Below are 27,081 nucleotides of genomic sequence, written 5' to 3'. Positions count from 1 at the left end.
GACTGCTGTCTGCCGGTCCCCGAGAGGCCGCAAAGCGCGGCGGCCGTCGTGCGGCGGCGCCCGCGGCCGCCAAGCCCCGCCCCGCGCTGAGGCGCCGCGCGCCGGGGCCCGACGGCGGCTGCGCAGTGCGCGCGGGCCCTCCCCCCACCCGGGGCGTAAGCGCGGGCAGCGGGCGACGCTGCGAGACCGGGGCGAGCCGGGCGCCCGCGCCGCGGGGACGGCCCGCGCCAACATGCGGAGGCCGGTGGCGGCGGTGGTGCGGGAGCGGGAGCGGGGGCCCGAGCGGGCGCTGGAACCGGAGCCGCAGCGCGAGCGGGGCCCGGAGCGGGGGTCCGCGCCGCGCTGCTGAGGGAGCCCGGGCCGCTGCCCGGCCGGCCGGGGGCCACGGCCACGGCGGAGTCCCCGAGGTAAGGACGCGCGCCCTCGCCGCTGCCACGGCCAAGCGCCCGACCGCGGACCCCCGCCCGCCGGCCCCGCACCTGGGGTCCCCCCCGCCCACTGACCCCGCATTCTAGCCCCGCCGCCCCGCTCCTCGCGCACTCACCCGACGGCCCCTTCCCCCGACTCGGGCCCTGCGGCCTCGCGCTCCCGCCGACGCCTCCGCGGCGGCGCTCCGGGCCTCCCCGACGCCTGGCTCCCGGCCGCGCTGCCCCCCGCCCCCGTGCAGGCTCGGCGGTCGTCCGGGGACCCGGCTTGAGACCCCGCCGTCCACTGAGCCGCGCTCCACTTCGCCCCTCGCGGCCCCGGGTGCTCGGGCCCCTTACCCCCTGCCCGTGTCCCCGCACGTCCCCCCTTCGACCCTGGACCCCTGCCTCGGCCCAGCCATGCCTGGCTTTGTGGGCTGGAAGGCCCCGAGGGGACAGCGGGGCTGGCGGGGACGGGGCATGCGGCATGGGGTCTTCTCCGCGGTGACCTGTTGCGGGGCCCTGCTTAGGAGCGGCCGCCTCGGTGTGGCTGTGCCCTCCCCTTTCCGCCCGCGCCCCCGGTTTTGTTTTCCGGAAACACTTTGGATCAGGGAGGGGGTGCGCTGTCTGTGCGCCGGGGACGGAGGCCGCGCGGATCTCCTCCCTGCCCCCGCCTGCCCCAACTTTCTCAGGGATGCTTTGGGCGGGGGTGTTGCTGGGGCTGTCGTCCTGGGGAGGTCTGGGGGCTCTTGGTCTCTGGGCGGTAGTGTTTGTGGGCCGTGCCTCGGAGGGCTCCAGCATGCCTTCCCGGGCCCTCTGGCCAGTTCTCAGACTCGGGGGCGTCTGCAGGGCGGCCCTCCGCTGTGTGGGGCCTCCATCCTCGCCTGCAGGACATGGCCCGGCTCCGCTGGTGTCTCCAGCCCCACAGGCTGCTGCGGCTGGTGGGTGTGAGAGATGAGTGGGAGCACAAAGGCTCCAGTGTAGGGGGTACGGTCCGCGGGGCCTTGATCTGGTCCCTGGAGGAGGTGGGCCCTTGACAAGACAGACTGGGAGCCAGGCCCGCAGGTTCGGAAGGGGGAAGTTTGCGGTTTCACTGGTAGTTCGTTTTTTCTTTGCTTGTGTCTCCACCAAATTGTGCCTCAAGAAAGGGACCCCTGCAGGCACATGGGCAGGCTGGTGGGTGGGGATGGGCTGTGGTACCCCCAGGTGTTCTCTTCACCCTCTGGGGGGGTCTGTGGCCTTGCCTCAGAAACAGAAACGGGGAGTGCTTGAGTGCTGGGGGCGCAGCGGTCCTGGGCCTGCTGGGCCAGTGGAGGTGGGACCTGTGTGGTGCGGGTGGGGAGGGAGGTGTGAAAGGAGTGGACTGGACATACCTGGCCCACCCTGGGGGTGGACAACCCCAGGGGCTCTGCGGGGGCCGTGGGGCACAGGTCTTTCTGTCTGAAGCCGGCGCTTGGACCTTCTTGTGTAAAGGGGCTTCGCGTCTGATGTGGACGACTTCTCATTTCTCGATGGACTGGGGATGAGTGGCTCGTTACGTGGCTCTGGGTGTGTCCCCGCTCTGTGATGACAGACCCCGTGAAGACAGGCTTCTTTGAACTGCTGGCTCTGGTTCCAGCTGATTTTTCTCCTCCTTTTAATTACATAGTAATTATCTCTGGGTTGCGAGAGGAAGTAGGTGAGTTTTTTCCCCCCCTAAGTTGAAAGCCTCCCTATCTGTTCATCCCAGCTCGGGGGAAGCCAGCATGCCGCCAGTAGGCATTCCAGACACCCACGGGGTCACTGGTGTCCATTGGGATTTACTGGGATAGGCCTGGGGGGCCCCCCTGGCCTGTCGTGGCCTTTCCCCTGGGATGCCCAGTAACCGCTTGTCCCATAGTTGACTTTGTTGAGTTCCCCCTTTCTCCCAGCCCTCATGGAGCTGCCCCAGGCCACCTCACGAGCAGCAGGGTCCCTCGTCCTGGTTGTGGTGGGGCGGATCTCTGTCTTGGCAGGTTCTTTCCAGGTGGGCCTTGTCTCCTCCTAGGAGGAGGTGAAGTCCATCAAGGCCCTAGGTCCAGTGGTGGGCAGAGGGCTCGGGGGAGCAGGAGAGGTGGGGCTGTGGGGCACTGGGGGCTGGGGGCCACCAGCCTTCAGGCCTCTGGCGACATCGGGCAGGTCAGCATGGTCGGCTCTGATGGGGAGGCAGGCGCCTGTGCACGAGCGGGGGCATGGTGGTGGGGTGGCGGCCCGCATCACTACCCTGCTGGCTTGCGCTGGGCCGCAGGGCGCACTGGGGAGAGCTTTGGCGACTGCTGGGGAATGTTCCCACGGGTCGAGTCTTTCCACGTGGTGCATTCAGTGGGCTCTTAGGGAAAGGGAGAACCAAGCCAAGGTCTGGTGGGTCTGGAAGGCCCCTACCCTGCGTGGCTTTGAGTCTGCCCCCTTCCCTTTTGGGGGGCCATGCTGGGCAGCCTCCTGAGTCCCTGTTGTGCAGTGGAGGAAGCAGAGTCCCAAGTGACCTGCTGTGTATGGAGGCCTGGGCCTTGATGAGGCCAGCACGCACACCTGTGCCCCTTGGTGCCCACGGTGCCGGGCAGGACTGGCCCAGGCAGGAGTGGGTGTGCTGGGAGTTCCTGGGGCTCCTGCTGGCTGGGAGCAATTATTTGTCCTCACCATCCCGTGGGTGCTGACCTGCCTTGGTGTCTCCCTCTCGTCCCGTCTTCCACACAGGGCCCTTGTGGTGTGGGGGTCCACTCACAGGGTCGGAGGCACTCTCGCAGTGGGGTAAGTCCTTGTGCCGAAACCCCCAGTCTTCCTGCTCACAGGAGCAGGCTGTGGTTCTGGGCCCTGCTGTTGCACCGGATCTCTCCAGGCCCCGTCTGGGGTCCCCTCCCTTGGAAGGCCTCCCTCATGGTCTGCTCACCCTTAGGGCAGCTGGAAGCCCATTTCTGGGAGCCTCCCCCCTTGTGATGGGTCCTTTCTCTTCCGGGAGCTCGGTGGCGTCCACGGTTAAGTGTTGTTACAGAAGTTTTGTTCCTTAAGCTGCTCTTGGCATGTGTCGGATTAATGAGGCACCAGACCCGGGATGCAAAGTCGACCTCGGGTTCTGTCTGCTGAGGCTCCCGTCAGCACCCCCCCCCGCCCCCCGAAGCTCAAGTCCGGTGCAGCTCTCTTGGCAGGTGGGCAAGGTGCCTGCGTTTCTCACGCTGCTCAGACCTCCTGCCAGGCCCCGGGTAGCTCCTGGGTGGTCCTGGGACGATGCAAGGTGGCCCTGGGCCAGGCAGTCCCTGTTTAAGAGGCGGAAAGGGACATACTGCGTTGTTACTGGTTTCACATTGGTGTGTGATATTTTAGAGTCTTAGGCAAATTGTGTGTAAAGGGAGACATCAGCTCTCCGGTAGTCTCCGCTCTCTGAGTGAGGGATACCTCACCTGCTTTTGGGTCTGAGACTGAGCCCCTGTCTCGGAGAGCGGGTACCTGTCTCCCCTGCAGATATGGGCTTGAGGGCAGCGTCTCCCCCGTGGCTGTGCCTGTCCTCGTAGTCTCTGCTTGCTGTGGTCCCAGGATCCGGCCAGTGGGCACGGAGTGAGCAGGGCGGCTGCCTCAAGGAGTGAGCCTTGGCCCACCAGGCAGGGAGTGGGCCCAGCAGAGCCCTTCTGCAGACCTGTGGGCTTGGAGGCTCCGGACAGCACCCCTTGGTGGGGCGGTGCCTCTCGAGGCTTCCCAGCAGAGGGTCTGGGACACTGCAGTCTCCCCGGCTTCACTTGTGTGTCTCAGGGATTAGAAATCCCAGACAGAGACTTCCAGGAAGGCTGGGGGCTTCGGGGAGAGGTGGGTGTGGTTCATTGGGACACAGGACACCGGAGGGCGCTCTCACTGCTTCTAGAAACGGTGTTGGGAGTAATTCCGGGGCTGTGACCGGAGATCGATGTCTTTACAGAACCTTTACCACGCCGTGCAGGAGGCTGTGTGTCCCACGAATCATCTCCAGTCCACCCCCGAGCAGCTCCGCATGCGAGAGTGGGGCCAGGAGGGCTGATCGGCCGGACAGTGGGCCCCAGGGCCCTGAGTGCACCTCCCTGCCCCAGCAGTGCCTTCCCTCCTGCCTCTCTGATCTGACACCCGCGGGGAGGCTGGCGGGAGCTCGCAGCATGGCCACTCACTGCCGGCCCCTGCTTGGGGGCTGCCTTCTTTTTGCTTAGGCTGCACTGATGGGCCTGTTGGAAATCTGTGCTTGGTGCCAGGAGCCCTCCAGTCATGACGGAGCAGACGTCCCCAGGGGTCGCCCACGGTTCCTGGGGGCAGGATGTCCCCGGTGAGAGCCCCGCCCTGGAGATTTGCTGCCAGCCGCTGCTGGGAGCCGAGCTGAGAGCGGCCTCCCCGAGCATGAGGCTGTGTGGCCGTGGGCCCCGGGGCCTGTGCAGCCCTCCACTGTGTCCTGGAGCTGGATGTCTGAGGACGCAAGCTGGGAGAGGGCTCTGCGGCTGGTCCCCCAGGAGCCATCGGGGGCGGCCTGGAGCTTCTGGCTGGGCTGCATTGTGTCTCCATGGGGACCACGTCCAGAGCTGCGCCTAGAGCCGGGAGTCCGGCTTCCGCTAGTCCGGCTTCAGCCACCAGCGGAGCTCCTCGGAGACGGCTGGGGAGAGCAGAGGGCCGCGGCACAGGGGCCCAGCCCCGCCGCTCCCAGTGCGCCTTGTGGCCCTTGCCCAGGCTCTCCAGGGCCCGCTCACCCCCTGGGCCTCGGCTTTGCCATTGAGGTGGTCTCAGTGGTCCTTGGCTTTTGGGGGGTGACAAGGGTTTCTGAGGCTCAGGTGCTCCAGATCCCGGGTGGAGATGGGACTCGGGCTTGGCAAAAAAGCAACAGGTAGAATTCATTTTATTTGGTTAAACAGAGATCACAAGTGGGCGGGGGGAGCAGGCTCCCCGCTGAGCAGAGAGCCCGGTGCAGGACTCAACCCCAGGACCCTGAGACCCTGACCTGAGCCGGAGGCAGAGGCCCAACCCACTGAGCCTCCGTCGCCTATGTGGGAGGCGTTGTTGACCCTGCTCGTTAGTTCCTTCCGGCTGACGTGTGTGTTTGACACTTGGGGCCCATCGCTCTCTGGGAGCTAAATTTTCATTGGAAATGCTTGATTTTAAAAAGTAGCACAGAACTGACCAGAAAACATTTGTGGCCCGGTGTACAGTCCGTCCGCTCTGCTGGGCCCGAGGACTTGAGCTTTGGACAGACAGAGCTGCTTCGTGGGAGTGTGTCCCGTGTCCTCCGGGGACACCCTCCCGCCCGCTTCCATGTTGCCGACCGAGGTCCCTTGTTAAGGGAGCTCCTAGCGTTTTCATCTGCTGTTCTGGTGCCGGTGTTGGGCTGTTGCGGGTTGGGGGGGGGTGGCTGGTGGGCCCGCGGGGTGTGGGGTGGGACCTTCAGGATTCAGTGGCGGCTCCCAGCCCACAACGGCGCCGGCCTCAGCCCCTCGGGGAGCGCTGGGATCCCGGGTCGTGAGCAGGGCTGCGTGTGCGTTCAGAGGGGCCTCCTGGGGGCTGTTCCAGTGTCGGGGGAGGCGCTGCCACGCGTGTGACCAGAGGCGGGGGCTGGGTAGCTCGGGCTTGCTCCTGGTCTGTAACTGGTCCCCACTGCCACCTGGGTCTCTGGTGGTGGGGACGGGGCTGGCCGCCTCCCGAGGGCCTTCGGTGTCGGCTCCTGTGAGCCTGGCGGTGCGAGAGCCCTGTGTGTGCGCGGGAGAGTGGGGGCCGCACCGTCGCCCTGACCGGCCTTGGTGAGCGCCGGGGTGTTCTCTGAGCTCAGGCTCCCTGGGCCACGTGGGCTGGGCCTGTCCTGGGTGACTGTGGCGGGGGGCATCCTCGCCCGGGGCCCCCCAGGGGTTAAGACTCGCAGGTTGGGGTCGCTGAGCGCTCAGGCTGGGGCGAGTCAGCCCGTCCGCCTCTCCCCGGGCTTGCCGGTTTCTGCGTCGTTTACTTCCTGTGGGCACGTGGCCCTCGGCTCCGCGGAAGCGCCTGCGGCCGCTCTCACAGAGACAGGAGTGCGGCCTCGACGCCGGCGGGCTCGCAGGTGTGCCTTCCGTCTGCGCCCGTCCCTCCCAACCCCCCTCACTCTGCCTGTTCGTTTGTATGTGTTTATTTTCAGTACTTTCTCAGGATTTATTTTAGAGAGACCACGTGCGCCTACACGAGTGGGAGGCGCCGACAGGGGGGAGAGAACCCCAAGCAGACTCCGTGCTGAGTGCAGAGCCCGACGTGGGGCTCAGTCCCATGACCCTGAGATCACGACCCGACCTGAAAGCCCAGAGTCGGAGGCTTCACTCACTGAGCCCCCCAGGCGCCCTGTGGCTTTTTAAACAGCTTTATTGAGACGCCACGCGCTGTGCTTTTCTGTTTTTAGTTGAGATGTAATTTACAGAACCATAAAAAAATTCACTGAAATGTGCACTTTGGTGGTTTTTAATACATTCATAGTTTTGTGGAACCATCACCTCCCTGTCATTCCAGAATGTCCCGTCACCCCAGAAGGAAACCCCATCCCATCAGCCATCACCCCCTCCCCAGCCCCGACCCCTGCAAACCCCCTTCCCGTCCGTGGAGGAGCCTGGTCTGGAGGTGTCACATGTGTGGACTCACACCCCGTGGGGCCTCCTGTGTCTGGTTCCCTCCCCGGGTGTCGTGGGCTCGGGGTCCGTCCGCAGGGCTGTAGGGGAGGCCTCGCTCCTGCTGGTGGCCAAGTGCCATGCCCATGGGCGGGGGACACACGTCTGTTTGTCCGTGGGTGGACACTGAGGTTGGGGTTGTGTCTGCCCTTTGGCTGCTGTGAGCATGGCACACAGGTTTTGTGTGGATGCATGTTGTCCGTTCTCTGTGGTGGACCCTGAGTAGCGGGTCGCTGGGTCCCTTGACGGCTCCGTGAGTGACTCTGAGGAGCTGCTGACGGTTTTCCTCCGCGGCCGCTGCCGTGTTCTGCACTCACTGTGGGTGAGGCCCCCAGTCTCTCCCCATCTTCACCGATTCCGCGGTCATTGCGTCCTGGCTTCTCGCATCGTTTCTGCTTCCTGGGTTAGGGTCTGACCCCTCATGGGGCCATCTCTGCCTCCTCGCATCTGCCCCGCACCTTCTAGACCCTGGGGTTCCTGCAGCAGCTGTGTGGGGGCACCCAGCTCTCCCGTGGCCGTGGACTCCCTCATCCACGCTCCTCTGAGCAGGTGCACGCAGTGTCTCAGAGTGACACGCGGGCCTCATGAGTCAGTGTCCTGGTTTTGGTGGTTCAGTTATTTGAGGGAGAATGAGCAAGAGAGCGTATACGCAGGGGTGAGGCAGAAGCAGAGGGAGAAGCGAACTCCCCACCGAGCAGGGAGCCCGATGAGGGACTCAATCCCAGGCCCCTGGGATCACGACCTGAGCCAAAGGCAGACACTTCACCAACTGAGCCCCCCAGGCGCCCCAGTTTGGGTTTTTGCTAATAGCCCTTCTTCCGGAGCAGCCGTGTGCGGAGTTCCCGCACAGGACAGAGCTCCCGGGGTCCCACACACAGACCCTCCGCTCACGCCGCACGTCCGCACAGTGATGGGCAGGCCCCGTCCCCTCATTATTCGCTGGAGATCCTTGCTCTGTCCCGGGACCTCGTCCCGACCCCACGGGATTTCCGTTGTCCCTCTGCTTTGGACCCTCCGGGCCGGGACCCTAAGTCCACTGTTCCTCGTGTGGATGCCCTGGGAAGTCGGAGGAGGGCTGGCTGGGGGTCCCGCAGGACGTCCCCAGGCTGCATTCGTCCCTTCGGGTCCCTGCTGCCCACGCAGCTCCTGCCTGTGGCCACTGGCGGTGTTTCCCAGCGGGACTGCGCACTGTTCTGGAGCCCAGAGGTCGGGGATCCAGGTGTGGCGGGGCCGCACCCGCCCTGCAGGCCTCAGGACGGGCCCTGCCTGCCCCTGCCGGCCCCTGCCGGACTCTGTCCTTGCTGTTTCTTGGCTGTGTCTGCGCCTGTGGCCTGCCCTTCCTGGACATCTTTGTCCTCTCCTCGTGAGGACACTTGTCTAAGGAGACAGCCTGCCCTAATTTGCCAGAGGGTCACGTTTCTGGGGCTTCAGACATGCCTCTCCAGGGACACAAGTACCCACACCAGGGACTGCTGCAGTGTGTGTCTTGGTCACTCTGGGCCTGCCGGGACAGGGAGTCCCTGGGGGCTGTCATGTGGGGTGGGATCACCTGCCCCCGCGACGGGGTTAGCTCTATGAAAAGTTACGGACAAGGGCTCTCCTGGGTGTCTGGGAACGGTCAGAGGAGAGGCCAGCGCTGGCGTGTGGCAGCCCCGGGCGTCCACTGAGCCCCGGAACCTGCCTTGTTCGTCTTCCATGAACGTGACTGGTGACTTCCGGGCTGGACGGATGGCCCCCCGAGGGCCATGTGCGGGCCGTGGTGCAGGCTGCCTGAGCAGCAGGGCCCAGCCCACCCCTCGAGCCCCACGGCCGGGGAGGCCCTGTGGGCGTCCCCGCCGTCCCCCGTCGCAGGACTGGAGTGCGCCCCGCTCATCGGCCTGGAGCCCTCCCGCTTCCCTTTGGCTCCGTCTCAGCTGTTTTCAGATGCACTGGACGGGGCGCGGGGCCCCACGGCCCCAGCAGCTCACCCAGGGATCTGTGTCCTGCTGGGCTTTTTGGAGGCGATGTTTCGAAGCAGATCCCGGGCGTCCTCTCCTGTCTGTAAACAGAGCCGGGGATCCTGGTGCCCAGGTTTTGGGGTCGCCCTCTTACGAGTCTCCGCTTGGTGCCAGTGCGTGGGCTCAGCTGCGGGGCTTGTCAGCGGGGCCTCACCTCTCTTTTGTGATCTGGTTCATTGTGTGAAAGCCCGGGTCTGTCCGAAGGTCGCAAGGCAGGTACTGTGAATTCCGGGGCTCTCGGGCCCAGACCCAGGCCACGTCTGCACAGCTCTGTCAGCGTCGGCTGTGCCCGAGCCGCTGGAGAGCAGACTCTGGTGGCTGCCGCCCGTGGCTGCAGTGGTGCCCCTGTCCACGGTCCCCCAGGACTCCACGCCGTCTCCTTGCAACGTGGCCTCCGTGCGCCTTCGTGGCCCCTGAGCTGGCGCTCACCGTGGTCCAAGGTCTTCTGCTCCTGCTCGCTGAGTAGTGGCTTGTGTGTGGCACCCACTGAGGACGCTTGTCCCCGAGCTCGCCCCCACTGGTTACCTGCAGTCCTTCGTCTGTGACTCCCAGTGTATGACCTGTTCCCTGGAACGCACGTCTGCGCTGGCCTCATCGCAGGGGGCCTCCCACCCTGGGGCACTTACTTCTCTGTCATAACACGACCTTGCAAGTGACTTCAGACTTCTGGGCTGCGGCCACGAGGTCGGCCACGTGTCCAGGGTCTAGGTCACCCTTGGGAGAGCTGTGTGGACACCGGGATGTAGCGCAGGGGGTCCTTGTGACCCTGGGCCCAGGTGAGTCCTGGGAGGAGGCCTGGCCTCCCAGTCATCAAGGCCCCGTGAGACAAGGGGGGTCCGGCTCAGGAGGGACGTGTGTGTCCAGAGATGCTGGGGTGGGGCGCAGCCTGGATCCCACAGAGGTAGGTGCTTGTGGGTTGGGCCCCAGGCCTGGGGCAGCCTCAGAGGGCCCCACATCCCAGGAGGGAGGCTATCTGCAAGCACCTGCTCCCAGACTTGCCCCAGCTCTGGGCTGGGGCTGTGCTGGTGATGTCAGCCAGGGACTGTGACATCACTGAGTGGACGCGGTCAGAGAAGGGGGTTCTTGGGGTCTCCACCAGGGGAGCTGGCCCCTGGCCCTGACAAGATGGAGGACCCCCAAAAAACCACGGCAGGTAACTCACCTGAGGTGGGTGCTCACAGAGGAGCACAGCCCTGCCCCAGAGCGGTCTCCACAAGGCCTCTCGGTGGGGACACGGGGGCCGCCTGGGCACGCGGTCTGTGGTCCTCTTGGTGGGGGCAGGCTGAGGCCTTCCCTGGGTCAGGGGGCCCTGGGGGGCTGCCCTGGGTCAGGAATTGGGGGCCATGTTGGTTGGGCAGAGACTGGGTTTATCTTAGGCCTAGGGGAGGGACGGGAAGCCCCTTCCCCCAATGTGGTTACTCTTAGCGGTGGCGCCTAGGCTTGGGCCAGGGCTAGGCCGACGGTAGACACTGCCGCTGCCCTCGGATGGCGGGTTACCCGGCTGAACCCAGGCATGCCAGGCTGGCATCTGGCCTGGCCGTGTCAGGCCTCTGCGCTGCTCCTGTCCTTGTTTCCCTGGGCTGGCAGGTGACTCGCTCTTGCTGGTCCCCTGTGGGGAACCCCCTGGCTTTCAGAGTGTACCAAGGCAAACCCAGAATGCCCTCTGTGGCCCGTGCTGGGTGGGGTGGCCTCCCAGGGCACGCTGAGTTTGGCCGCCTTCTAGAACGTTTGCAGGTCCATGCTGCCTGCTGGGTTGGGGGGAGGTGGCCCTCTTCCGTGGGGGTATCCTCAGGGCTTTCCCGGGAAGGGGTCAGACTGAAGGGCTTCTCACCTGCCACCTCGGTGCCTGCTGTGCCCCGAGGGGGACAGCCGCCAACCTGCTGGGGCCAGCATGGGGCTTGGGAGAGCTGCAGGTGCGGGTCGCTGGCACAGTGCCCGGGGGCCTGTGTGAGGCAGTGTGCGCACGAGCATCCTTCCCGTGCTGCGCCCAGGTGCCCGGTCTGTGCCAACTGCCGGAGCCACTGGAGGCCCCAGCTGGATGGGGAGGCCATCAGGGGCCGCTGGGGAGGCTCACACAGAGGGAGCGTGTTGCTGAGAGGGCCAGATGGTGGACTTCTCCACCAGCTGGAGGGTTTGGAGAGAGAGGGGTGTGGACGGTGTTCCCAAGCCCCCAGCATGCCAACCCCCATGGTCAGGATTCTCCATGGCAGCAGGAGGTGTCTGGGGAGGGGCGTGCTGTGAGACCTTGGACCCCGCCGTCATAGGCAGCGGCTGGGGTGAGCACAGGGGTCTCTTGGAGGGACCCTAAGAACCACCCCCAGGCACAGGGGTCTCCCTGACGCTCTGGTCTCCGGAGGGCAGCTCTGCAGGCCCAGAGAGTTTGTGCCTGGGTCACGAGGCCGGGGGAGATGCCCATCTAGGGTGGGGGCTGCTAGGGATGGCCCTGTGCCGATGGCGGGGGGATTCCCAGGAGGAGTGGGGCCTGAGGTCCTGAGGGGTGTGGCCCACAGAGGAGCTCCTCCCGAGTGCCTGGGGTAGAGCCCTTCCGGTAGGTCCGCAGGGAGTGGCGTCCAGAGCCAGGTGTCCCTGCCTGCAGAGGGCACCGCGGAGCCCACCCGGCCTCCCCGACCTCCCCTGCCTGCCCGGCCTCCCAGCTCCACTCCCAGAGGCCTTCCCGCTGACCCGCCTGGCCACTGCTGGTGCCTCTGAAGAACAGAGACCCACTCGTCCCTTGGGAAGTGCCCCGGGTTTGAGGGGCTCCGTGCCAGGCCCCAGGACAGAGAGCAGGTGTCTGTTTTTCCGGGTCGTCCTGGCTTCGTCTGTATGGAGCCTGTGTTTGGGACCCCCGTCCCCCCACCCCCAGCTGATGGCTCTGAGGTGGTCCCCCTGCTGGCTTCCAGCGCGCTGCCTTTGTGGGGAGCCCCCGGGGCCCCTTCATCCCTGGAGCTCACCCCTCGTCAGGAGAGCGGCCGTCGTGAGATGCGAGAATGGTCCGTGTCCCTCATGATCTTGAAGACTCCCGTGGCTCTTACATCCGCAGGAGTCTGGGCCTCTGTGTTTCAGGTCTCTGTGTGCGCGCGCGTGCCTGCGTGCGCAGGAGGCCTGTGCCTGGTGACACTCTGAGGGAAGGAGAGTCTGAGCATTCACCGGGCAGTAGGTGGGCTCTGGTGCCCCGTGGGTGTGGACCCCAGGAGGCTCCCGGGGGAGTGGGGACGGCGCCGGGAGCGTGGGGGCGTGCGGGGGGGTGTATGCGGCTGTCAGGCGGCTGTGGCTGTGGCGTTCTGCCCTTCACTTTTTACCAGAGAACCGGGTGTTTGTTACAAAAGTCCTGGCCCGGCTGATGACCGCGTCCTGCTGGGTTCTGCTCCGTCCGGCCCTCTAGGCAGCTCCAGACTGGGCCGTGCCGCCTCCGCTCCCAGGGCCCCCGCAGCCTGTGGGACCCATCCCGAGGGCAGCTGCCGCCGTCCCCTCCTCCATTCCTTTTTCACGACGACATTCAGCCGCAGACATTCAGCCGCAGCCACTCTCGGGGAAGCCGGTCTGGCCGCCTCTGTCTCGGTCGGCGGAGGAGACCGTGACTAGGAAGAAGCGGGCGTTCGGGGAAGCGTGGACAGAGACGCCGCTGGGCTGGCGGCGCGGGCTCAGCCCGAGGAGCGCTGGCGGCCCCGCGCGGGCTGGGGGCTTCCGGGACGCGGGCAGCTGCTGCTCCGACGGCTTCGGTACGATGTCCGTCGGGGCCGGCAACGGCGCGCCCGCCGCGCACCCAGGACACCGGCCGCACGTGTCCGCCGACGCTCGCCTCTCAGCGCCCAGAGACGGACGCGCGCGGTGCCCCACGGCCCCTGGCACGGACCCGAGCCCACGACGCTCGGGGAGGGAACCAGACACAGAAGGCCTCACGGGGTGTGAGTCCACGCATGTGTCACGCCCAGACCAGGCTCCTCCAGGGACAGGAAGGGGCTCGGGGGTGATGACTGATGGGGTTGGGGTTGCTTTTTGGGGAGATGGAAGGTTCTGGGATGAGATCATGGTAATGGTTGGATAACTCTGTATTAAAGACCACTGAACTGTGTGCTTTTTTATTTTTTTTATTTTTTAGATTTTTTTTTTTTGATTTTTAAAGATTTTATTTATTTGACAGAGATCACAAGCAGACAGAGAAGCAGGCAGAGAGGGTGGGCGGGAGCAGGCTCCTCACGGAGCAGAGAGCCCGATGTGGGGCTCAATCCAGGACCTTGGGATCATAACCTGAGCCGAAGGCAGAGGCTTTAACCCACTGAGCCCCCCAAGCGTCCCCAACTGTGCGCTTTTCAAGGGTGACCAGTATGGGATGTGGGTCATATCCGTGATATGGGTGACGATAGAGCAAGGACCGAGAGACGGGAGGTGCCGTCTGCCCCCTCATGGGGAGAGAGGTGCTGTCCAGCTCCTCCCATGTGGTTCCAATGCCCCCCTGGTGTGCCTGGGGCGGGTCTGGCTCAGCCCAGGAGGAGGACGGAGCCCATCGAGGGCTTTGTTGTTGTTTTTACAGGAAATAAATATTTTTTATTAACGTATAATGTATTACTGGTTTCAGAGGTACAGGTGTGTGATTTACCCGTCCTACACAGTTCACAGCGCTCCCCACAGCACCTGCCCTCCCCGATGCCCATCCCCCGGGTGCCCCATCGCCCCCCAACCCCCTCCCCTCCAGCAGCTCTGTTTGTTTTCTGAGGTTAAGAGTTTCTTACGGTTTGTCTCCCTGTCTGGTTTTATCTTAGTTTCATTTTCTCCTGTTGCCCCTGTGCTCCTGTCTTGTTTCTGCGATGCTCATATCCGTGATGTCCTGTGACAGTTGTCTTCCTCTGACTGATTTTGCTCAGCGTAACCAGCTCTAGTTCTGTCCACGTCATTGCAAATGGCAAGATTTCGTCCTTTCTGATGATGGCGTGATATTCGTGTGTACCTGGACCACATCTGCACCCACTCGTCTGTCGGGGGGACATCCGGGCTCTTGCCACAGTTTGGCTCCTGTGGACGCTGGGGGACAGGCACGAGGGCAGCGTTCATAGCAGACTTGGGGCGACGGTGTCTGTGGGGTCACCTGCAGGTGGAGGCCGGGTGCACTCGGGGGGCTCCTGCGGGGTCTCCAGGCGCCCCCGACGGAAAGGGGCCGGCTCTGCCAGTCTCACATGGCCGTGTTCCCTCCTCGGGGAGCCCAGCCACTGTCCCCAAGACCCTACGCCCCTTGCATGTTCTAGGCTCTGCCCAGGGGTATGTGGGACACCACTGACGGAGCAGGGAAGCTGGGGACCCCCGCGCGCCCCCTTCTTCATGTTGGGCCCTGTTGCTGACTGACAGGCCCAGCACACCTCGCTTGCTCTGGCCCCCAGGGCCTGCTGGAGGGATGGTTCCCAAAGCGGGTGGGGCCTTCCCTGCTCCTTCCCTACCCGCCTGAGGTCCTTCCCGCTGGAGCAGGGGACAGAGCGAGGCCCCGCCCAGGCTCCTAGGGCAGCTCGCCTTTCTGGGTGATGTGGGCGTGCACGCGTGTGTGTGAGCCTGGAAGGGGGGTGTGCGTGCCACAGCCCTGGGCCATCACCCCTCCCTGAGCACGCGGCCCGGGCATCCCCTCCATGGGACCCCTGCCTCCTCTGAGCCAGCTGCACCCAGGACTCTGGGTCTGGCCTGGTCCTCGGAGCAGGGGTCCTGGGGGCCCCCCCAAGGGGAGGCAGCACCATCTGTGCCACTGGTGCCCCCTGCCCTGGAGAGCTGGCAGCCGCGCTGGCCGCAGGGAAGCAGCCTGCCCTCTCGGTGTTCCTGCCTGCCAGCCCCTGCCCGCTCAGTTAAAAACCCGCTGCCTCCCTCCACGGTGAGCCCGCCGTGCCCTGTTGCCTTGTGTCCTGTCACCTCGTCCCGTCAGCCACGCGCAGACATTCCGGGTGGGTGTGGCAGGCCTTGAGTACTGGACGGGGACGGGGTGGGCTGGTAGCGGCCTCGGGCAGTGCACTCAGGTTTATTTAATCAATTAGTTTGGAGCAAGGCCAAGGAGGGAGGGCGGGCGCGGGGAGAGCAGGTCAAGCAGGCTCCGCGCCCAGGGCAGACGCCGGCAGCGGCCTCGCTCTCATGAGCCTGGGATCACGACCTGGGCTAAAACCCAGCGTCCTCCGGCACGCTCCATCAGCCCCCGGAGGTGCCCGGGCGCCCCGCCCCGACTTGAGAGGAGGACGTGTTGGGTGGCGGGGTTGGTGCTTTCTCTTTGAGGAGATCCTTCGGCTTTGGTGTGAGCGGTGGGCGGGGTTGGAGAGAGAGGTCCGGTCTGGCCGAGTCTGCTGGGTGGGCGCAGGTCCGGGAGGGCCTGGGGCCACGGGGCCGGAGGCCGCTGGCCGGGGTGGTTTCTGTGGGTACCTCTCCCTCGCCATAGCCAGCTTGGGTGGCCGGCCCCTTCCTCCCTGTATCCTGGGGGCTGCTCGGTACCCACCCTTCCTTCTTAGCCCTCCATGGCTCCCGTGAAGTCCCTCCGGCCAAGGCTGGTCCCATTCCAGTGGCGCGCACAGCCTGTCGCCGGCCCTCCCTTGGCAGCTGCGGACTGCGTGAAGCCTTGCCGAGGTCAAGGTTCCCTCCGGCCCTGCCTGACCACAGGCCATAGTTCTGCACCGTGAGGCCCACCTGCACAGCTCAGGGTGGGGTGCAGGGGGGCGCGGTGGGATGGCCCCGAGGCATCTGAGGTCCATGGTGAGGGTCTCTCAGCCTTGGGCACTCTCTGCTCTCTCTGTGCCCAGGCTTGGGGCTCCACAGCTGGCTTTGGGGTTCTGAGGCCTCAGTCACGTGACTGGCCACCCCCTCTGCCGGGGGCTCTGTCCTCGAGTCATGGGGCGGGGGTCCCTCAACAGAGCCCATCCCCCACCAGCCTGACCTGTGGCATTCACAGGGGCCTGAGTCACTGCACCCCTGTCCCCCAGAAAGTCGTGGGTCTCACTCGCACCTTCAGAGAAGTCTTTCCAGCGTGTTGGTTCACTGCCCAAGCCTCTCATGGTGCTACCTGTGGGTCCCCCGCCGGTCTGGGACAGTGTCGTGGACACGTGTGGCCTCCTAACCCCTGTCTTTGTTTCTCTACCAGCTGGGAGCTACGAGATTTGAGGCGGCGGGACCTGTCAACAGAATGTGTCCTCCCCCTGCATGCGACCCTGAGGCCACCGAGATGAGCACCACGGCCGGGCCCTGGCAAGCGGCCGCGTCTCACTAGCAGGGAGCCCGCCGGGCCGCCATGGTGTACTAGCCCCGAAGAGCCGGCCGCAGCCTCAGGTCTGCCCGGACCCGGGATTTGCACGGCAGCAGAGTCACCGTGGAGAGGCCAGGGTACCACAAACTTATGGATTTTGACAAGAAAGGAGGGAAAGGGGAGTCGGAGGAGGGTCGGAGAATGTCCAAGGCCGGCGGCCGGACCAGCCATGGCGTCCGGAGCTCGGGGACCAGCTCAGGGGTCCTGATGGTGGGACCCAACTTCCGGGTCGGGAAGAAGATAGGCTGTGGCAACTTCGGGGAGCTCCGGCTAGGTGAGCCCCTCGCTTATGTTCTGGGGCACGGGAGGGGGAGGCTACCGGACGGGGCTACGGCCCCCACTCCCAGATGACTTCAGATGGCTGGGACTGGGAATTCAGGTAAGTGTGAGATTCTGCTCCCTAAGGGGGAGGTTTTGCCGGAGGGGTGCAGCCCTAGCCTCAACCTGTGTTTCCCTGTCGGGGATTGTGTGCGCCCCGCCGTGCAGGGGGGACCCACGTGGAAGTTTCTAGCTGGCGGGGACAGGGGCATTAGCCGGTGAGATGTGTGCTCAGCCCCTGCTGAGCCCTTGGCTGAGCCCTGGAGCCGCAGGCAGAGCCTGAGTCCTCCCCCAGCCGGCGGCCCTGGGAGGCTTCGGGGGTCCTGCGCAGAGCCAGAGGCACAGCACAGCTGCTCAAGAAGGCCGGCACTGGGCTTGGGCCGTGGCGTCTCGCTGCTTGTCTGCGGCTTTAGGAAGCCCTGGGCTCAGGGTCTGTGAGCGAGCAACTGTCCGGGGCTGGGATCCGGTCTCTGGGTGCGGGTCGAGGGGCGGGCGGGGCTGGTGCTGGGCTCGAGCAGCGGGTGCGGGTGTCACTCGGACACGGAGGCTGCCGAGTTTGCGGCCGAGGACAGAGGGCAGCACGTCCGGCCCTCCTGACAGCCTGCAGCCAGTCCCGCAGCTGACCCAGACGGAGCCACCCTGTCGCCGTCCCGCTGCCCTGCTAGCGTGTGCGCGTGTGCACCCCCGTGCTCGCACACACCAGGCTCAGTGCCGGCCTGCAGCCTGGGGGCTACACAGGCCTGTCTTTGGGGTGTTGGGGTCAGCAGCCTACACAGTCTGGGTGTACACAGGCAAGTGACAGGGTGCGTTGGGGCCGTGGGGTGCCGCAGTTTTGGGCTTCAAGCCTTTTAAAAATTGAGGGGCGTGGTGTTTTCTGCCGGGCTTCTGCCCACATGGTTTTGCGTGTCCCCGCTGCTGCATGTGTAGCTAGCTGGTTGTCGGTCTTTGTGACCGCGCCCCGTTGTCCCGTCCGTCCTCCCGCTCAGGGACGTGCGGCTGCGCACAGATTTCTGCCACTGTGGTGCACGTGCTCCGTGCGCCCTCCCCAAGTCTAGCGCAGATGTTTTGTTAAAGTGCTGGGTCACGGACAGGAAACTGCCAGACTGGCCCCGCAGGGAGGGCGACATTTCTAAACTCCCACGGGCAGCGTCCGAGGGCCCGGGAGTCCTGTGGCCCCGTCTGAGTTCAGGCTTGTCCGGCTTCTCTGCTTGGAGCGCTCTCGGGGACGCCAGCTGGTCTCGTGTGCACTTCCCACTGATTCCTGCCCTCCCGTCCGTCGTGCATCTTTTTTCCGGGCAACTCAAAGGTTTTCTCTTTGCTTCTGGTTTCAGACCACCATTCTGCGTGGTTTAGGGCAGGTTTCTCTGTGTCTGTCCCGCGGGACTGAGCGCGCTTTGCAGACCTGTGTGACTCCTTTCCGTTACATCGGAGCAGCTTCGGTCCTCTGTCCGGCTCGTTCCTTCCTTCGTCTTCGGGCCTTTTGCGTCCCCCAGCCCGACAGCGCGCGAGGTGCTCGATGCTCTCCTGCGGGGCCCCCAGGCGGCGGCGGGTGTTCCCACGGCCCGTGGCCTCCCTTTGTTTCGGTCCCGTTCGGTTTTGCTCGTCTGTACATTCACCGTCCTTCCCTCCGCCGCGTCTGGCCTGTTGTCAGAGCCGCTGGGGGTGAATCTTTCCTTCCATGCTCGGCGTTTCTCACTTCTCTGGATGCCCCATTTCCCCCTCGGAGTTTCCCATCTGCCTGTTCGTGTCACCCGTCTCGTCCTTTGAGTCTCATGCATCTCGTGACTGTTAAACAACTGAGCTCCCAGCACCTCTGGCTCCGTTTTCCTTGTTACTGCCTCGCTCACGGCGTCTCGCACCCCTGCACTGCCTTCTCCGCTGGAGTGGCGGGTGCCGCGTGGGGCGTCTGCGTGGCACTTTGCCCCGGAGGCTCATCTTGACATCGTCGGGGGCTGGCACTCAGCGGAGAGCAGACCTCACTTGGGCTGGAGTCACCTCTGTCCCATGGCGAGGGCGTCCTGGCTTCTTAGCCAGGGGTCGGGGGAGCTCAGGGGGACCTCTGCACCTGGACGGCCGCCGCTGCAGCCTCCTGTGGCCCCCAGGATCTTCCTTCTGCTCGCCGCCCTCGGGAGCACCAGTGACTCTGCTGACATTGGTGAGGCCCTCTGAGCCCCAAGGACCTGACCGCCTCCAGCTGTGTGCGACTCCCCACTTCAGACACAAGTGGGCACGTGTGCACACGCTCACCTTCAGCTCACTCTGGCCTTCAAGGACTTTGGCTCTCCCAGGGCTCACGCAGGCGGTCAGAGCGCCAGTTTCTTCCGCAAGACCCAGTGATCAGTTACTGTAAAAGGTCAGAATCCCCAGAGTTAAAGACTTCCTGCTGTGAGGGGCGCGTGGCTGGCCCTGCTGGTTGAGCGTCTGACTCTTGGTCTCGGCTTGGGTCGTGATCTCAGGGCTGTGGCGTCGAGACCCGCGTCTGGCTCTGCGCTCCGCGGGCGGCTGCTGGGGACTCTTCTCCTGCCCCCTCCCCACTCGTGCGCTTGCCTGCTTGCTCTGTCTTTGAAGTCTTTGGGAAGACCCCGTGTTTTCACGAGAAAGCCGGTTAGAAGCGAGGACAGACAGGCCACAGACAGGTGGTGCCGCCGAGCGCTGTGACAGAGCCCCTGTGTCGCACACGTGTAAAAAGACGCCGTGAGTGCAGACGGGCAGGAGAGGGCCGCCCAGCCAGCTCGCCGGGGGGGGGGGGGGGGCGTGCGAGTCCTGATCCGGGGTCGTGAGCTGGAGCCCCGTTCTGCTGCTGGGAGGACGGAAAGAGACCACATTAGAAACGGGCAGCAGGTGTGGAGAGAGGCTCCAGAAGCAGCCATTGAGTCGCCATGGGGCGCAGAGGCACTCGGCCTTACCGGCCACGGGTGAAGGCGGCCACGTGAGTCGCACGCCACGTTTGCAGCTCGAGCAGCGGACCGGGCAGGGCGGCTCGGCGTGTTGGTGCCCTGCGGTGCGTGGGAGAGCGGCCTGGGGGCCAGCCGGCGTCCTCGGAGAAACATGGCAGGAGCCGGGAAGGGGAACGGGCAGGGTGGTGCCCCCTCGGTCGCTGCCTCGGGCGGGCTTCTGTGTCGCAGTGCAGCTGGCGGCATCCCACGCCCGCCCGAGCTCGTCACGTGGGCCCGGCGGGTGCGCGCATCCCTGGGAAATGCCTCCAGCGAAAACAGGCACCGCGAGTCCTGCTGAGCCCGGCCGCGCTCATCGGTGGGAGTACAGAGGGCGCTGCTGCTGCTTTGAAATGCTCTGCTCTTACTAAAAATAAGGAAGATGGGGGCGCCCGGGGCGTTCCATTGGTTGACCGTCTGCCTTCGGCTCAGGTCATGATCCCAGGGTCCTGGGATCGAGCCCCGCATTGGGCTCTCAGCTCAGCGGGGAGCCTGTTTCTCCAACCCTGCCTCTGCTGCTCCCCTGCTTGTGCTCACTTTCTCTCAAATAAATAAAATCTTAAAAATAAGTAAATAAAGGAGATGATCTGGTGGCAGGTGCTCGGCCATTCAGTGGGGTGACGAGCAGGTTGTCAACTGGTGCCGCCTGGGGCCCGAGGGTGTGGGTCTTCCCCACGTGGCGTTTCTGCTTTTTCTGTTTGAGACTTCCTCATAAGATGTTGAAGAAAGAACGTAAGAGGCAAAAGCTAGTTTTCATCAAAAGCAAGGAAGCGGGGCTTCAAGAGAGCGTCCGGTAAGCCTCTTGGTCGTCTACAGCGTGAACAGGGTCTGCCAGGACGCGGGGCCCCGCGGTCCACCCCTTCCTGACCGTGGCCCTCGAGGGCGAAGACGGGAAAACAGACGGAGAGAGCGGGCTGGGCGCACCCGCATGGCTCGGGCACAGGCCCGCGGCGGCCACGTGGTCTGTCCGGACGCCGTCGGACGTGAGCTTTTCTAGTTGGGCAACAGTTGGAAAAGAAAAGTTTAAACACTGCGGGTCGTCCGCGTGCCGAAACCTGCCAGGGGCCTGCAGAGTGACTCCGATAGGCTGTCACACACTCCCCGGCGACAACTGCGAACCCCCGTGAGAAGTCACCTTGCACGTGGCGGCCAGCGGCTGTGGGGCCAGGTGTCCCCGCCTCGGGTTCTCCTGAGGCCTGCTCAGCGTGTCAGGGAAACGGACCCGTGGACTCTCGAACCGCCCCGGGAACAAGGCCGTAGGATGGCCGAGGCTGCTGGTGCCACAGACCACCCGGAGCACAGCTGGGATGGGGCGGGGACTTGGGGGAGGGGCTGGTGGGCAGGGGGAGCCCCCGCGACAGCCTGGGAGCTGGTTCACGGGAACAGCCCGGGTGCGGGTGACACCATGATGGGGGAGTAGTAAGCTGGGGCCTCTTCCCCACAGCGGATCCTCCTCCGGGACAGTGGGACAGACGCGTGGCCTCCCGGAGGAGCAGGTATACCGTGTGGGGCCGCATTCGTGGCCTTCCGGGGCCCGTGAGGCCGGTCTGAGGACATAGGCCAGGGTCGTGCTGGGAGGAGCTGCTCTGCGGGAGATGGCAGCCCGGCTCCCTGCGACACAGTGCCCAGTAACCCCCGGCGGGGCTAGGGAGTGGGGCCGAGCACTTGGGCAGCCCTCGGCGGTGCTGCAGCCCACCTGACCTCAGAGCCACAGGGTGCGGGACCCTTTACAGAAGCTGCGGGGCTGGGCCGGCGCTCCAGGAGCCCCATCTGGGGTTTCTAGCAGGTGAAACCTGGGCCGTGGCTGGTTCTGGAACTCACGTGTTCGCAGTTCTCTGGGGTTGGGTGTGTGGGCTCTTCCTGTGTGGGCTTCTGGAGGTCCTGCTGGTCAGTGGTGGGCTGGGGAAGACCACTTGCCCCAGGCTCTTTCTAACCTGTGAGGCACACAGATCCTAGCCCCAGGCGTGCTGGGAAGGCAGCCAGAGGCGCTCTGCTGACCAGGTGCCGCTGCGTGGGGTCTCACTGGACCACAGGTTCCAGCAAGGGGCAGGGCCCTGGGGCCTCTTTCCTTTCCGCACCACAAGGGAGCTCCCCACGCCGATGGCCAGGTGTGGAGCGCCTTCGGTGAGTCCCCTGCAAGACAGGACCTGGACAGGCCTCTCCATGTGGCTCCTTGCCAGGGGGCTGTGCTCCACAGGGCTGGGATCTGCTGGTGGGACCGACAGAAGGAGATGAGCCAGTGGGGGCGGGGGTGTGGACTGCTCTGGGGCTGGTCCTGGGTAGAGGCCAAGCAGCTGTTAGAGGGGAAAGGGGAGGGGGTGTTCTGGTGAGCCCCGAGGGGCTGCTGCAGGTCAGACGGCACAGGCTGAGGGAAACACTGCCCTCTCCTGCTTTGCTGCCGTGGGAGCTGAAGAGGGGCCTTGGGGTCACCATGGGTCTACGTTTTCTCTCTTTGTCTTTTTAGATGGGAGAAATTGCGGCGAGCTGGTGTGCTGGCAGGAAGGAGTCCCTAGAGAGGAGTTGGGAGCGGCCCCCTTGAGTGGGCGGGCCTGGTTGGTGGCGGGAGGAGAGGGCCGCCTGCGGGGTGGGGGAGGCCAAGGATGAGGGTGGGGGTGGCAGATGGGGCCACCCGCGGTGGGGCAGGGGGCCTCGTAGGCGTTCTTTTCCTTCCCAGGACGTGGCCAAGCTCAAGGGGGTCTGCCGGGGAATCGGAGGCGGCCCCCGGAGGCCCCTGGGTCCGCTGGGCCCCCTGCCGGGGCGCTGCGGCTCTAACACTTGTCTCTCCCACAGGGAAGAATCTCTACACAAATGAGTACGTGGCTATTAAACTGGTGAGTCCGGGACTTTCGTGTGGCCGCCCGGCAGGCCACATCCGGGCTCAGACCGGCCGAGAGTCTCCTGGGGGGGGGCACGCACAGAGGGGGGTGTCACCTGAGCTCAGACCGGCCCAGTGGGTCTCCTGGGGGGCGGTGTGCACACTGTGGGTGGCGAGGGTCACCTGACCACATGTCCGCCTGCCTTTCCCAGGAGCCCATCAAGTCGCGGGCGCCCCAGCTGCACCTGGAGTACCGCTTCTACAAGCAGCTCAACGCCGCAGGTACGGCGGGCGCGGGGCACGCGCAGTGCGGGGCGGTGCCCAGGGCGCCCCGCAGTCCCCACACGAGTCTGTGTTGTCCGCTCCAGAGGGCGTCCCTCAGGTCTACTACTTCGGTCCTTGTGGGAAGTACAATGCCATGGTGCTGGAGCTTCTCGGGCCGAGCCTGGAGGACCTGTTTGACCTGTGCGACCGCACGTTCACGCTCAAGACGGTGCTCATGATCGCCATCCAGCTGGTGCGGGCTGGGGGCGCTGGGGCGGGGCGGGGCCGGGGGCGGGGCTGCGGGTGGCCCTGACGCCCCCCCCCCCCCCCCCCCCGCCCCAGATCACGCGCATGGAGTACGTGCACACGAAGAGCCTCATCTACCGCGACGTGAAGCCCGAGAACTTCCTGGTGGGCCGGCCGGGCAGCAAGCGGCAGCACGCCATCCACATCATCGACTTCGGCCTGGCCAAGGAGTACATCGACCCCGAGACCAAGAAGCACATCCCGTACCGGGAGCACAAGAGCCTCACGGGCACGGCGCGCTACATGAGCATCAACACGCACCTGGGCAAGGGTGAGCGGCGCGCGGGCCGGGTGGGGGGGCGCGCGGGCCGCGCTGACCTGCTCTCCCCCCCTCAGAGCAGAGCCGCCGCGACGACCTGGAGGCGCTGGGCCACATGTTTATGTACTTCCTGCGCGGCAGCCTGCCCTGGCAGGGGCTCAAGGTGGGCGCGGCGGCGGGGCCGGGGGCCGGAGGCGCTGGGGGCCGGCGGCGTGGGCTCGGCTGACCGCTGTCCCCGCAGGCCGACACGCTCAAGGAGCGCTACCAGAAGATCGGGGACACCAAGCGGGCCACGCCCATCGAGGTGCTCTGCGAGAGCTTCCCAGGTAAAGGCCGCCCCCACCCCGCGGCCCCGGGCCCGCTGACCGCCCCCCGCCCCGCTAACCCCGCGCCCCCGCCGGCTCCCCACAGAGGAGATGGCCACGTACCTGCGCTACGTGCGGCGCCTGGACTTCTTCGAGAAGCCGGACTACGACTATTTGCGCAAGCTCTTCACCGACCTCTTTGACCGCAGCGGGTTCGTGTTCGACTACGAGTACGACTGGGCGGGGAAGCCCCTGGTACGTGGGCAGCGGCCCTAGCGTCCTGGTTCCTGCGGCGGGCGGGGCCCCGGGCAGTGGGGCGGGGGCAAGGGGCGTGGTGGGCGGCCTCGGCAGTGCGCCCTGCATCCCTTGCAGCCCACGCCCATCGGCACGGTCCACTCCGACCTGCCATCGCAGCCTCAGCCTCGGGACAAAGCCCCGCCACACAGCAAAAACCAGGTGAGGGGCTGGGCCAACAACCCCGCCATGGGGGGTGGGGCGGGGCCCACCTGACCCGCCTGCCGCGCCCCCACCCAGGCGGTGAACTCCACCAACGGGGAGCTGAACGCGGACGACCCCACGGCCGGGCACTCCAACGCCCCCATCACAGCGCCCGCGGAGGTGGAGGTGGCCGACGACACCAAGTAAGGCCCTGGGCAACAGCCGGGCACGGGGGCACCTCGGGCCCCCTTCCCACCCCGTGCCACATGTCCGTGTCCCCTCGCCATCCCCGTGCAGGTGCTGCTGCTTCTTCAAGAGGAGGAAGAGAAAAGCAGTGCAGCGTCACAAGTGACCCCGGGGCCGAGGCGCCCCGACCCCTCCTGCCACAGCCCCCCCGGGGCAGTCCGGCCCCGCCGCGCGGCGGCGTCCAGGACGCAGACTGCAGGGCTGGCCGCAGCTGCCCGCCTGGCCCTCGCGGGCTCACTTCCTTCACACGAGACTTTGGCCGAAGTTTCTACACCCGTGTCTAGTCCTTCCCTCTGAGAGCAGTGGCAGTGGAACAAGGAGAAGCGGCGGGGGCCGCCGCCCGCCGGAGTGAGTAGTCGGCCGCCCACGCCGCCGCCCTGTTAGTCGCATAAAGTCCAGCTTGTCTCCCTCGATCCAAAGGCCGTTTTCTCGAGGGGGCACCGTGGGCGTCGCTGCGGGGGGGTGAGCCCGCCCTGGGCTTCTCCGCGCCACAGGGGAAGGCGGGGTGGGGGGAGGCCCAGACCAAATGCTGCCGCAGATCCTGGACCGGCGGGCACAGCCCCGAGGGGTCTCCTGCCGCCGCTGCTCGTGGAGCCGAGTCCAGGGCCCAGAGCCCCAGGGGCGGCACCTGCTTGGCGCTCGGGCCGAGGTCTGTGCGCAGGTGTGCACGGGCTTTTCGCGGCCGTGCTCCACGCCCCGGCGGAGCAGCGGGAGACAAGCGCCTTAAAGTCCTGTCCCAGCCCCGCGGGCGCGCCCAGGCAGGGCAGCCCTGGCGGGAGCCATTCCCCTGCCCCCCCCCACCCCCGGAGGGCCTGCGCGGGCTCCCGGGCTGGAGCAGCGGGGCCAGCCTGGCAGCGGGTGTGCGTCTAGGCCTTGCTTTACCGTGTACAGAAACGGCACTTCGGTTTCTCTGACGCTTCCTGGAAGCCATAGAGTTTAGGGGCTTTTTTAAAAAAAATAAAGGAAAATGAAAGTCCTGAGTGTGGTGTCCGGTGTTTCCAAGAGGCTTGGCTGGGGCAGCAGAGGTGCGCCAGTCCCTAGGCGGGGCAGGCCCAGGGCGTGACCCCCTGCTCGCAAGACGAGGACGTCAGAGCTGCGGTCAGTGCCGGAGCTGGGCGAGGCTCCATTTGGGGGCTGGGGACGCCGCTGTTGCCCTTGTCAGGATGAGCGTGGAGGACAGGTACGGGCCGGGTCTCCTTGGGCCTGGCTTCACACAAACACGTTAGAAACCCCGGCAAAGTGGCTGCTTGCAGGAGAAGTGGCGGGGGTGGGGCAGCCGCACTGGGTCCCTGTGCGCCTGACAAAGTGGGGGGCCCTGGGACAGCTTCACGTGGTGCCTTGAATGCAGCACAGAGGGAAAAAGGTTTCAGTGGCTTCTGGGCTGCTCGTGTTCTTCCAGCGCTCATCATGTTGACACCCGCCGTGGCATGGGATGGTGTTAGGGACGGATCTTTGGATGTGGTGCGGATCGGTGAGGTCATGGTGTTGGGAGGGGGTCTCCCCCTGCTGGGCTAATGCCCTTGTGAGGGGTCTTGGAGTGATGTGGCCGAAAGCAAAGGGAGTGAATTCTTAGCAAAACCAGAATGTGACCCTGTCCACTGCAGACCAGGGAGCTCGGCCAGGGGACTCCCAGCCTCCCTGGACAGGTGACTTCAACGCCAGTGAGGATGGCGAGACACTCCTGACTGCATTCGAAGACTTCTGCGAAAAGTCATCTTGGATCAGAAATTCAAAAACTAAAGACAGAAATGGACAGAACCAGAAGCGGAAACAGCTTGAATTCAGAAGGAAATGGAGGGGGAAGAGTACTTCAGGAACGAGGAAGAGTCCGCAGGGCCCAGCGTCCGTGAAAGGGCCTGGAAGCAGGGGACAGAGGGAGCACAAGGCGCGCCAGGAGGAAGACAGAGGCCTTCAGGGAGTGCCACACTGGCAGAGCCTTTGAAGAAGCAAGTCGGAGCGAGCATGGAAAGCCTCTGCTGGAGAGAACATTCCAGATGGAGGGACAACGCCAACCCCCCACACTGAATGGGCACCTGGGGGATGCAGAGAACAGCCACCGACAAGGCATCTTCTGGCGAGGCGACTGTTTCAGCGGCGCCGCTGGTCTGGGTGACCTGCCGGCCGAGGCGACTCAAACGTGTGAGCGCAGGGTCCGCGCGTGGCCAGGCTGAGCTTCGTGCGGGGCTCGCAGAGCCCATGTGCAGCGCCGCGCCCTGTGCAGGACCGTGGGGAGGATGGAGGGCAGTGACCGTGGGGGCGCGGACACTGGAGAGAGAAGGCAGGTAGCGCAGCCAGACGCCCAGCCCCAGAGCGGATGCCACTGGCACCCTGGGCTGTGGGGTCAGAGCCTGTGGCCCCGGGATGGAGCAGGCGGGTCGGTGCGGGGATGGAGCTGCGCGGGCGCTGCTGGCCACACAGTGGGGCCCGTTCCCGCCCACCCCGCTTCGGTGCCGTATCTGCTGTGTGTTTCTGAGCAGAGTCATTGTGTCCTGGTCCCTGGTATATTTCCGTTACGTAATTGTGAGTACACATTTATGTGTGTGTGTTCTGTGTGCACGCGTGTGTGCGTGCTGCCTCCACCGCTCGCCAGGGAGGCCCGGGCTCGGCCTGTCCTTCCAGCCTGGGGAGGTGCTTTTAAAGGTGTTGCAAATGTGGGTTTTTGCAACAAAGTCTCAACATTTGTTGCCTGAGAACATGTTGCCTGTGTTAGCGATGGCTGTTGGGAATGGGATTTCAGATGGGCAGGTGGGTTCAGTTTTTTGTGGGGGCGTTTTGGGTTTTTTGCTCTCCAGCATTTTACAGATGTCATTCGGCTGATTCTGATGTGAGTCATCATTGCTCCCTTCCAACTCCTGGACCTTTTTGTCTGGCCGCCTGCGACGCCACGTGTGAGCCGTGTG

General features: G+C 65.2%; 1 protein-coding gene across 2 annotated transcripts; it reads left to right on the top strand.

Annotated features, from left to right (window-relative positions):
- The first annotated feature begins 212 nt into the window (after positions 1-212).
- LOC111161683 (casein kinase 1 gamma 2) lies at positions 213-25,161 on the top strand. 2 transcript variants are annotated; one of them, XM_022525492.1, is made up of 12 exons: positions 213-407; positions 16,136-16,571; positions 22,339-22,379; positions 22,576-22,645; positions 22,732-22,880; positions 22,970-23,204; positions 23,270-23,355; positions 23,434-23,518; positions 23,604-23,752; positions 23,870-23,953; positions 24,032-24,138; positions 24,233-25,161. In XM_022525492.1, exons 2-12 carry the CDS (start codon positions 16,388-16,390, stop codon positions 24,285-24,287), a joined length of 1,245 nt encoding a protein of 414 aa, XP_022381200.1. In that variant the 5' UTR covers positions 213-407; positions 16,136-16,387; the 3' UTR covers positions 24,288-25,161. The 2 variants fall into 2 exon arrangements, with proteins under 2 accessions (XP_022381200.1, XP_022381197.1); XM_022525489.1 differs by lacking the exons at positions 213-407; positions 16,136-16,571 and having other exon boundaries at positions 22,143-22,379.
- Positions 25,162-27,081: the final 1,920 nt, after the last annotated feature.

The sequence above is a fragment of the Enhydra lutris genome, unplaced genomic scaffold (genome assembly GCF_002288905.1).
Source record: "Enhydra lutris kenyoni isolate GAN:26980312 unplaced genomic scaffold, ASM228890v2 scaffoldscaffold86, whole genome shotgun sequence".
Classification (NCBI taxonomy): Eukaryota; Metazoa; Chordata; class Mammalia; order Carnivora; family Mustelidae; genus Enhydra; species Enhydra lutris.
This window is presented reverse-complemented; position numbering and strand designations above follow the sequence as displayed.